This window comes from Octopus bimaculoides, chromosome 28 (assembly GCF_046866305.1).
Source record: "Octopus bimaculoides isolate indiv1 chromosome 28, ASM4686630v1, whole genome shotgun sequence".
Lineage (NCBI taxonomy): Eukaryota > Metazoa > Mollusca > Cephalopoda > Octopoda > Octopodidae > Octopus > Octopus bimaculoides.
In genome coordinates, this window is record NC_142955.1 from 15,420,360 (window position 1) to 15,432,769 (window position 12,410).

The 12,410-nt window shown below is 38.7% G+C and overlaps 2 protein-coding genes across 3 annotated transcripts in view; both read right to left on the reverse strand.

Moving 5' to 3' along the window:
• The window catches only part of LOC106878357 (uncharacterized), a 28,722-nt gene extending 26,306 nt beyond the window's left edge, over positions 1-2,416 (reverse strand). The window contains exon 1 of the mRNA XM_089343822.1: positions 2,284-2,416. The gene's annotated coding sequence lies outside the window, so the exon portion shown is untranslated. The remainder of the gene's footprint in view (positions 1-2,283) is intronic.
• Positions 1,401-7,289, reverse strand: LOC128251155 (uncharacterized). Of its 2 annotated transcripts, none has more exons than XM_089344598.1 (2): positions 6,707-7,289; positions 1,401-4,499 (listed from the first exon to the last, which is right to left on the reverse strand). In XM_089344598.1, exon 2 carries the CDS (start codon positions 4,071-4,073, stop codon positions 3,462-3,464), a length of 612 nt encoding a protein of 203 aa, XP_089200724.1. In that variant the 5' UTR covers positions 4,074-4,499; positions 6,707-7,289; the 3' UTR covers positions 1,401-3,461. The 2 variants fall into 2 exon arrangements, with proteins under 2 accessions (XP_089200724.1, XP_089200723.1); XM_089344597.1 differs by lacking the exon at positions 6,707-7,289 and adding an exon at positions 6,557-6,704.
• Between the last annotated feature and the right edge of the window lie 5,121 nt (positions 7,290-12,410).

The window sequence follows — 12,410 nt, forward strand, 5'->3', positions numbered from 1 at the left end:
TGAACTTCCGGTGGAGGGGGCGGGATGACAGAGGAATGAACTTCCGGTGGAGGGGGTGGGATGACAGAGGAATGAACTTCCGGTGGAGGGGGTGGGATGACAGAGGAATGAACTTCCGGTGGAGGGGTGGGATGACAGAGGAATGAACTTCCGGTGGAGGGGGTGGGATGACAGAGGAATGAACTTCCGGTGGAGGGGTGGGATGACAGAGGAATGAACTTCCGGTGGAGGGGGTGGGATGACAGAGGAATGAACTTCCGGTGGAGGGGGCGGGATGACAGAGAAATGAACTTCCGGTGGAGGGGGTGGGATGGCAGAGGAATGAACTTCCGGTGGAGGGGGTGCGATGACAGAGGAATGAACTTCCGGTGGAGGGGGTGGGATGACAGAGGAATGAACTTCCGGTGGAGGGGTGGGATGACAGAGGAATGAACTTCCGGTGGAGGGGGGGTGGCAGAGGAATGAACTTCCGGTGGAGGGGGTGGGATGACAGAGGAATGAACTTCCGGTGGAGGGGGTGGGATGGCAGAGGAATGAACTTCCGGTGGAGGGGGTGGGATGACAGAGGAATGAAACTTCCGGTGGAGGGGGTGGGATGACAGAGGAATGACAGACGAATGAACTTCCGGTGGAGGGGGTGGGAGGGCGGGTTACCGCCAGCGAGTAGAGAGGGCTCTTAATTGTAGATTTTAAATATTTGAGAGACAACAATGCATAAATCGTAATTTTTTTAAAAGAGCAATGAATTCTGGGTGATTAGAATATAACGTAGCATGAATTTAGGAAGCTTAGAAAATGAATAAGCATGAATTTAAGACAACAACTGAATTCAATTGAATTTCATGGAGAGAAACAAGAAAGCGCAAGGTATTGAGATGTTTGAGGCCGTAAATAAATAAAAATCTCTATCTTATCTGCATCTTGGGTATTTCGTCGTAGTACGTCAGCTAGATAATTTAGAATGGGTTTCTCATTTATATATAGCCAGAACCTGAAGACCTTAAATGAAAAACTACGAAGGGGGAGAGAGAGGATGGAGGGGTAGACAGAGGCATGGCGGGAGAAAAGATCATCATCATCATCATCATATATATATATAAAGAGAGAGAGAGAGAGAGAGAGGGAGAGGGGGGACCAGTCAAGCAGCACATCACGCTGTAATTCTTGGGCTGAGAAATCAACACTTAAAAGCCATAATTTTAAGGAGCGATAAGAATTTTTGAATAAAGGAAAATGGGTAGTGGTGGTGGGTAGGTACCGCCAGCGAGTAGAGAGGGCTCTTAATTGTAGATATATTTACAATTATGATACACTAATTTTAAAAAGATATATCAATCATAAAATGAATTTAGAGTTATGATAGATAGTAGTGAGTAAATAAATATTGAATATTTAAACAATTTTTTTAAAACTGAAGTCCAATATTCAATTTAATTATAATATAATTTGAAACAAGTTAATTCTTTCTTTGCAGCCTGATAGCAACTTGTGGTTGGGGTCCTCTGATATAAAATACGAAGTTGGTAGTCGCTCTTATATATTATTACATCGTCTGTCCTGTGTACATTTACAGTTCTAAAGACATTTTTATTTAAGGTTACAAAAGATACATATTTTGAGAAGCAATTTTGACATAGTAGTTGTATCCAGTTTAGAACAGAAGTGGATACAGATAGAATCCCATATCCCTGTCTGTTGCAAGAGGCCACTAAAGTGGTTTACATACAGAGAATGTGGTCAGAAAATAGTAGCTCAAAGAAATAACCATGATGAGTATGATTCAAGGGAAGGCTGTAGAGATTACTGTTAAGAACAGAGGACTAACAAAATGCTTAGTGATATTTCATTTGTCTTTATGTTCTGAGTTCAGATTCTGCAGAGGTCAACTTTGCCTTTCATGGTATTCTGGATAAAGAACGTGAGAAGGTAAAACAGGATATTCATGGATGAGATACAACTGCCTCTGCAGAAGAAGTCTGAGAAGTAATATGCAAGAGAAAGACAAAGACTGTTCCACTGAGAGAGAGGGGGGTTTGTGAGTGTAAAAGGAGAGGGGGAGGAAAAGGAAGGGGGATGCAGTGAGTAGTGAACCTGTGTCTATTGAGGAGCAGAAAGAAAGCAATGATACAGTTGGTAGGGGGAGACTAGAAGAGAGAGAGAGAGATAACAAAGTGGTGTTGGGGAGGGAAAGGGATTGTAGTGTGTGATGAGGAGTAGTTTGGTTGACTGGGGGGAGAAGGGGGAGATTAATGTAACAAGCAGGGGAGAACAACTAATACACACTAATGAGTGACAGTCCAGGTGAAATGAGGGGATTCCACTGAGATGAATGTCTCTTGGAATTGGTTTCATGTATTTTGAACACCATCACCATCACAGAATTTCTAAGGTCTTCCAAACAATATCAGTGGTATAGATATCCACCAGAGAAAAATCTCTGTGAATATTTAAAGAGCAACAGTATTGAATCACCAATTTAGATTTAGAAGAAGATCAGGATGATCTACTGAAGTCTTTGGATTATGATTCCCAGCCATCTTCTGCACCAAAATGTCTCCAGTCTCAACAAATTTGGTAAAGATGTCATTGCAAAGCTTATTACATTGACCGAGGACATTTGCAGTACGGTTCATGGCATCTGCATTCTTCTACGTTCACCCACGTCTCCGTGCAACTCAACACGTTTCTGACATAATTTGACTCGCACAGAGAGAATAGCCACTTTCTCCTCCTTCATAAGACTCCCAAGTCGATATTTTTTCACGAAACTCTCCATAAATTCGAGAAATGGTTTATCCATAATCTTATGCTTCTTCTTGGGAGTCTAAAAAACATTTCCATCTTTTTCTTTTCTTTCTGGTTCCAAAACACAATCTCCAATTTGCTCCTTTTCTTCATTTCTTTCCATAACTTTATCAAAACGGATGAAACGCTGATAAGCATTTTACCAGACATCCTCACAATTCTGCCAGCTTACCATCTTATTTACCCACAGCCCTGAATATAACAAGAGTATCTTTCCTATATCGTTGAAGTATGTTATATGCAGTATATCCAGGAGCATGTTTATACTTCAAACATCACAATATGTTATCTTGCCAATGCAGGTTATAACAGTGGCCACATCAAATGTAGTGATAGCATCTTCTTGTATCTATTTTTTAACTATGTGAATAAATTTATGTTTACAAGTTATTCTTTGAATAGAATGGATTTTAAGAAGCAACTCTTCTCCAACTAAACTCTGTGAATGCCATGGAAGAATCTACTGAAGTGGTTGACATAAAGAAGGGCATCTGGCTGAAAAAAAATATCTCAAAGGGGTAACTATGATGAGTATGGTTACTGTCAGGGGTGGGGGGTCAATGATTTTGTTAAGGGCACAAAGGTTAAGCCATGATTTGACAGGAGAAACAGATTTGAAATATTGAGTGTTCTAATGAATTTTAACAATGATAGAATCATATTTTCCCATGGGTTGCTGCATGTATAGTCAAGTTCTTTCTCCGAAAAAATGATTTACCGCAGATATCACAGTGAAATTGTCTCTCACCTGTATGAGTACGTTTGTGACTAGTTAAGGTCGAGTTGTCAGAGAATGATTTACCACAGGTAATACAGTGAAATGGCTTTTCTCCTGTATGAATATATGTGTGTGTAGTTAATTCACTGTTTTGAGAGAATGATTTACCACAGGTAACACAGTGATATGGTCTCTCTCCTGTATGAAAACGTTTGTGTCGATTTAAGTGACTGTTTTGAGAGAATGATTTACCACAGGTAACACAGTGAAATGGCTTTTCTCCAGTATGAATACGTTTGTGATTAGTTAAGGCACTGTTTTGAGAGAATGATTTACCACAAGTAACACAGCGAAATGGCTTTTCTCCTGTATGGATACGTGTGTGTGTAGTTAATTCACTGTTCTGAGAGAATGATTTATCACAGGTAACACAGTGAAATGGCTTCTCACCTGTATGAACACGAATGTGATTAATCAAGTTACTACTTGTAGAGAAAGATTTACCACAGATTTCACACCAATGTTGTGATTTTCCCAATTCTTTTGCCATTTCTCTGAGGGATACAAACAGATCCAACCATTGAAGTTTCTCACAGTATTAAATTTTCCCCTTATCCTTCTTCTCTCACCAAAGCATGTAATTTCCTTCTTCTTGTTCTTGTTATAATTTATTCCTTAGAAATATTTCAACTGCTATCAACTGTGATTTTATTGATAACTAAAATTCTGCAAACTCCTTTGCAAATATATTCAAGTTTAATTAGAATGCAAAAGCAGCAGATAATGAGATGCAGAAATGGTGCTATGAATCTTCACTCAGAGCAAATATTTCACAGTAATTCCAGTCTAGATTTATAGCAGTTGGGTTATTATATTTGTTCCCTAAAACATTTTCTTTTAGTCTTTAGAACATGGTAAATATTCCAGATGTATCCAATGTTAAAAAAGTTGTTTTGCGCCAATGTCATCCATTAATCTGAAATAATAAAGAAACAGTATTAGATATAGAGGAGAGATCAAAACGGAAATGTTCCAACATTTCTATATTGATTAACAAACGACATCATATAACATTGGGCGAAATCTAAAAATTTGTAAACTACAACTACACTTTCACACAATGTAACATTACACACACACACACACACACACACACACACACATATATATATATATATATATATATATATATATATATATATATATATATATATGTGTGTGTATATATATATATATCAGGTCATCCCATAAGTTCCCATAAGTTCTGTCCGAATTTCGAATAAAGAAAACGAGTGATCAAATGTTATATTTAATTGAAATTTAATCATCAATGTACTTTCCCTGATTATCTATGACTTACTTCTTTTTAATCTCATCAATGTAAAACTCTTTTGGTTTCAAAGCGAAGAACTCTGAAATGTCAGTTTCGACCTCCTCCTGACTTGCGAAAGTTATGTCCCCCAAATGATTCTGTAAACTACGAAACAAATGGTAGTCTGAAGGAGCAAGGGTGGGAGAATAAGGTGGATGAGGAATTTTGCCCAACCAAGCTTTTCGATCTTCTGTGATGTGATCTTTGTAGTGTGGGGTCAACAACAAAGATTTCATTTCATTCGCTCAATGGAAGAGCCTTCTCCTGAAATTAACGTGCAAGTGGCTGAGTACTCCACAGACATAAGTACGCTTAACGTAAATCTCTGGAGGATTTGGCATGACACAGTATTTGACAAGGCTGACCCTTTTGAAATACAGGTGCTACTCATTTTTGCCAGCTGAGTGGGCTGGAGAAACGTGAAATAAAGTGTCTTGCTCAAGGACACAATGTGCCACTGGGAATCGAACTTGCGGATTTACGATTGCAACTTGAATGCCCTAACCACTAAGCCACATGCCTCCCTTATGCTGACATAACAGCTGGCAAACGGCCTTCCCTAAATGCATAATCTGGTTTCTATTCCACAAAATTATCAACGTTCTCTTTGAGCGTGTAAAAGACAAATTTCCGTGGGGCAAAATGAGTAAGACACGATAAGATAAGTGTGTAACATATACGCATCAATATCCATCTTTGGACATGAGAAATGCAACAGAAGCTTTAAATGTTTTGGTCAGATTGGAAGAGAATCACGGAAGAATCACGTGGCCCTTACCGAAATTTTTTCGAAATGTCTTATTTTTTTTTTAACTCCCCCTCCCCCATCCTATTTTACCATCTCTGGACCGATTTTCGTCGATTTTGTGGGCATTTAAAAAACAAAGGAGAAACGATTTTGGCCAAAAAACCAAAAATTAATGGAAAGATGTGATTTAAGGGAGATTTGGCTGTTGTTTCTAGCGTATACGATAACCGGTAAGGTTTAGAGGTTGATAAAAATCATAAATTTGGAAAAAAAATTTTTTTTGAATACCATAAGAGAGGTGCTTTCAAAAATATCAACACTTGTCAGAGTGAGAAAGAAATGAGGAAGGAGGTCTTGGTAAATGCTAGACACAACAGCCAAATCTCCATTTAATCGCACACCTGTACGTCTGTATAGATTTACTTGGTCAGGAGAGGAGAGGTTTAAAAAACAAAAAAAAAGGCGATCTTTCGGTACTAGTACGCAACAACTTCTGGTCGTTGCGCGCACGCATACTGATTACAAGATCGTATAGTGTGTTTATGTGTTTAAAGTTTCAGTTCGGATGGCACCTTACTCACTCGCACCTTGGCCACACGTTTGCCGCAGTACGAAGGCAAGAGCACCCATTCCTCTGTCCAACATGGCTCACTGTAGCGTAGTGTTGTGTGCTCTGGAGTAAAGCAATCTGAATTAGATATGACCAGAGAAGCTAAAGAGAGCGGGAGGCGGCACAGAAGGCCACAGTCCCCCGGGACCCACAAAGTGTAAAGCTGAAAACCTGGTCATCTTCAGAGACAGGAAGGGCGGAACAGAAGACTCAATACACGGTATAAGTATTCCCGGATTCCTGGAAGCCAGATAAGAGATCCGGCACGAACGATCAATCGATGGATAGGTGTGTATATCTTACCTGTAATGCTATACAAATCAATATTTAGTGGGAAAATATATTCAATCACACCAAATCTCCGTGGAAACATACAGAAACACGTTCTCCCGAGTCAAGCAGATTCTAGCGGAAACGGAAGTAGGGTGTGTCATGTGACAAAAGTAAACTCACCGCTCTCTAGTAAGTAAAACCAAAAGTGTTAATATTATGATGCAAATCACCATGGTTACTGTGGTTAACATCTGGCTCTGATAAACGAATCTTCGTTATTGTCACCATCGGCCGTGGTGGTGATCTTCTAAAAGATATATTTGATATTTCATTCTGAATAACATTGCTTAAAACGGCGATCTGGCAGAATCGGTAGCGCACTGGACGGAATGTTTAGTGGTATTTCTCCCATCGCTACGTTCTGAGTTCGAATTCCGCCGAGGTCGGTTTTGCCTTTCTTCGTACTGGAGTCGATCTCATAGACTGCTCCCCCCGGCCTTTGCCAAGAGTTGAGAAGAATCGTTAGCGCGCTGGACGGAATGCTTCGCGGTATTTCGTCTGTTTTTACGTTCTGGGTTCGAATTCCGCGAAATCGATCGAGTTTGCCTTTACTCGTAATGGAGTGAATCTAATCAACTGGCTCCTTCCACAAAAATTTCGAGCCGTTCTTCTTGGAGAAGAATCGTTAACGCGCCGGACGAAACGCTTAGCGATATTTCGCCCGTCGTTATGTTGTTCATATTCAAATTCCGCCGATGAAATAAAAATCACTGAAATATCTCCAATATATATATATATATATATAAATTGTAAATGCAAATATATATATATATATATATATATATATATATATATATATATATATATATATATATATATATATACGTATGTATATATATATATATGTATGTATATGGAAAACAAACCTCATCCAGCTATTCTGATTATATGTCTGTGCACACGTTTGAATGTGGTGTGTGCCAGAGGGTTTGCAAATCCAATGGGGGTCTTAAAAGACATGTTAGGATCCACAATGAGCAGAACTTACTTGCAGGTATTGGTAGTGCAAATCAGAGGTGCAATCTGTGTGGGTGTTTTTTCAAAACACTGTCTGGTTTAAAAAGCCACATCAGACGCCATGAAAGGGCTAAGGTGTAGGTGCAGGAGGTGGTCAAACTCTGTTTAAGGAGTAGACAACCACCATATAAGATCTGGTAATTAGTCATATATTAATATATTAATTAATATCGATTAATTATCAGGGGGCCAGCACATTTAAAGAATCAAAGAGATTCAGAAATATTATCTGCAATCTCAGGGGATTAAGGTACATTTTAAAAATAACGTCGACCACTAACGTGGACAATTAATGCGCTAGAAATAGATCACATTTTGTGTCTATTAAGACCTAAAAAGTTCTCAACATGAAATATAGCAGCATACCAAAAACGTGAGCGGATATATATATATATATATATATATATATATATATATATATATATATATATATATATATATATATATATATATATATATATATACCATAATAAAATATGGTAAGTAATCATATATTAATTAATATCGATTAATTACCAGGAAGCTAGCACATTTAGTGGTCAACGCTATATATATATATATATATATATATATATATATATATATATATATATATACAAACATATATACGCACACACACACACTAAACAGATTATAATTGTTGGAGCGTCTATTGTCTGGAGTGAAGAACATGGTCTGTTGGGATCAGGTTTGAACCCACATTTCTCTGTTCATTTGAATGATTAAAGAGAAGAAACACAAACATAAGAGAGCAACGTGTAACACCCTCTCTCTCTCTCACTCCATCTTTATCCTCCTCCTCTTTCTTTCACTCAATCTTTGCCATCCTTCTCTCTCTCACTCCATCTTTATCCTCCTCCTCCTCTTTCACTCAATCTCTCTCTCTCTCTCTCTCTGTATCTCATTCTGTTCTCTCCCTCTCTTTCTTTCATTTCCTATGTGTAATTCGAGGGAGATTTGGCTGCTATTGCTCACAAGCAGATATTTCCTTCAGGCATAACATTGTATGATGTGTTATTCAAAGGGGTTTGACTGCTATTTCCAGAAGGCAACATATTAACACAGCTCTACAAGAACTTGCTCCCAGCCCTGAAGAAGAATCATTTCTCCTGATTTATGCAGAATGCTAGAAATTTTAAGGGGAGGGGGGAAATCGACCCTTCTTGAAACTGTTCTAGTGACCATGCAGGGGTCTTTTATTGCCCCACACATAAGAGAGTACACTGTAATTGGAGCAACATTTGGCTGCTATTTCTAACAAACCTAGCCACAGTGTAGATACTTCCTTCACACATAACACAATATGATGCTTAATTTTAGGGGATTCGACTGCTCTTTCTAGAACAAGATATATTAATAAGACCATATATGATAAATATTATTGTCATTATAGTATGTGTGTGTAGAAACCAGCGAGCTGGCAGAAACATTCCAGCGCTGGAGAAAATGCACAACAGCATTTTGTCCGTCTCCGTGTTGTGGGTTCAAATCCTGCCGAGGTCGACTTTGCATTCCATCATTCTGGGGTCAATGAATTAAGTACTAGTCAAGTAGTGGGGTCAATGTAATTGATTAACTGCCTCCCCTAATATTTCAGGCCTTGTGCTGATAGTAAAAAAAATATTACATATGTATATGCTAGAAGGCGGTAGTTTCCATGGCTGCCCTGGGACTGAATGTCGAAAGAGGTGAGGGTTCCAAGGAAGGGTTTTGAAATATGAAATTCTGGGGTAAGGGATAGATAGATAAATAGATAGATAGGTAGATAGATAGATAGATAGATAGGTGGATGGATAGATAGATAGATAGGTAGAGAGATAGATAAAAGGATGTGCATGATTCAGGGAGATTTAGCTGCTATTTCTGACAGTAGGTCCAGCATACATTAAGCCTTCATAAATTAGATTTTCAGATCCCTTTCGTTCTGCATCCTTCCAGGTTTTCTCTCTCTCTGTCCTCGCATATATTTTTGCTTACGTATGGCTGCTGTTTCTAGCACATCAAGCTTTGCAGTGCAATGGGCCTCCTGTAATTTATGTGGTTTTTCATGACAGACAGACATAGAGATTATAAGCTGCCGTTCATTTCAGATGTATAGTAGATTGGAGGGCCATTTGACTGCTATTTCTAACATCTCTAGCTCTCATGTACAATTCAGCTGTCACTGGTCACGTACATGAATGTGTATGAAGTTATGTAAGACACTATGGTGTTATTGGAAGGGGATTTGGCTGCTATTTCTAACAGCTCTAACATCCTTTAACCTTTTACACATCATGAATTTAATTTTCTTTTCAAATTTAACTTTGACATTTAATTATTGTAACGAAATTAATACAGCAATGAAAAGACAATTTACCGACAAACACTTACATACAAGGCATGCTAGAAATAGCAGCTAAATTACGAATGTACTGGATATTGTGTTTTTCTGTTTGTGTTTTTGTTTGATCCTGTTTTATCTGTTTGACAAAATTGTTTGGTGCTTTGGACCAAAAGACTGACAATAGATATGGGGTCGATTGTCTCACATAAAACCCTCCAGAGTGGTGCCCCAGAAACAATAATAAGACTACTGGGGTAGGGATCGAACTGCCATATTGGAGTGTATTTTGTCTTGGTTCAGAAGTGTAGGGGAGGGGGGAGATGGGGGAATGAATGAATCAATCAAATCAACTCAACTCCCCCACCACACCACCACATTATGGACATATGTATATATGTAACTATATAAGCAAACATTGACCTACACACACACACATGTATGTGTGTGTGTGTATATATGTATATATATATACATATATATATATATATATATATATATATGCGAGTATGGAAAGCGGATGTTAAACAATAATAATGATGATGATGATATATATATATATATATATATGCATGAGTGTGTATATATATGGCTGGCCAGTAACATATGTTTCTGCAATGTATGGATAATTTATCCTGATCACGCTATTAATTAGCATTATCACTCGTTTGAGAATAAAGAAAATTTATTTCTGTATCTTTCAATACATCTCAACGCTTCTAAAACAAACTTTGTTTGTTTACTTTCATCATAAATATATATATATATATATATACATATATACATATTTATTTATTTATTTATTTATGTGTTTCAGCCAAGTGGCTGTGGTCATGCTGGTGCACCACCGTGATTTTCACGTTCCTCGTATGGCTCTTCTCCCCCACCTGACAGGGTCCAATCAAGAGTTTTGATGGCACATCTGGTGTATAAGAGAATTTGACACAGCTGCCCTAAACTGCGTCTCATTACGAGCCATTGGTTCGTCTGGTATCGTGGAGAGGAAAGCGTCAAGTTTTGTCTTGAAGACCTCCGCATCCATGTCTTGCATGTCTCTCAAATGTTTTGGCAGGGCATTGAAGAGCTGAGGTCCTCTGAAACCGAGGCTGCTGCAGTATCTCGTTCTTATGTGAGATGCAGTGGACGGTACCTTTGGCACCATGCAGTGGCGACCCATGCGGGCATTCCTGTAGTACTTGATACCAAAGTTTGGCACTAGTCCTTCCAGTATTTTCCATATGTATATTATTACATATCTCTCCCGCCTGCGCTCCAGGGAGTAGAGACCTAGTGCCTTCAGTCGCTCCCTGTAGTTCATCTGTTGGACTGTGGCGATCTTTTTTGTATAGTGCCGCTGAATTGCCTCGAGTTCTGCTGTCCGCTTAACACTGTGTGGTGACCACAACTGAGAGCAATAGTCTAGGCGGCTCAGAACAAATGTCTTCCATAGAGTCAACATGACTTTTTGATCCCTTGTACGGAATGTCCTCAGTATCCACCCTGCCAGTTGTCTGCACTTTGCTGTCAACTTGACAATGTGCATGTGAAATGATGCATCACTACACATGTTGATGCCCAGATCTCTTACTGTTTGTGGTTCTGGGATTGCAGTACCTCCAGGCCCTGTGTATGCCAGTTGGGAGGTACTTGTGGTCTTGTAGCGCAGTACTTGAAATTTTTTTGCATTGAACTGCATATTATTTTGCTCTGCCCACTCATATATTGCATTTAGGTCATTCTGCGGGCTTACAATATCATCAGGATTCTTTATTGCCTGAGATATCTTTGTGTCATCAGCATAGCTAGTGACAGTGGCTCTCCGAGTGACCGTGGGCATGTCCAGAAGGGCCACTATGAACAGTAGTGGCCCCAGTTGCCGAATTTGAGCTCATTTCATTTATGGCAGCTATCACATCTTCCTCTTCAATGTCGATGTAGGTAATGGATGCAGTCTTTTTCTGCTGAGTGCTATTGTCAAAGAAATCAGCTGGGTTCTTTATCTGCATGTGACTCAGAGGAGAGGTGAAGACACTCTTGAATTGTGTACTGAGCACTTCACTTATCCATGTGAGATCTGCAGTCAGTGAGCCATTAGGCAGGAATAGGGGTCCTATCTTATACTGCACCGTAGCAGTCTCCTTTGCAAATCTATAGAAAGCCTTGGGGTTTGTTTTTATGCTTTCTACTGCTCTCTTCTCCTTCTCTGCTCTCTCCTTTTCATGGGAGAGTTTAATTTTGTTTTCTATTTCTAACAGTGTTAGTTTTAATTTAGCCCTTATATATATATATGTATACATGCACATATATATGGATATGTGGATGTATGTATATGGGTATGTGTATGTATGTATATATGAAAACACTTGAGTTATTTTTCTTTTATATATATATATATATATATATATATATATATATATATATTTATATAAATAAGGATAAGATCGATATTTAAAATATTGATCTTATCAGGTGGTCAGCATGGGA

Excerpts from the sequence above, each read along its gene's own strand:
- LOC128251155 (XM_089344598.1), bottom strand. The coding sequence starts at position 4,073 with ATGGCAAAAGAATTGGGAAAATCACAACATTGGTGTGAAATCTGTGGT.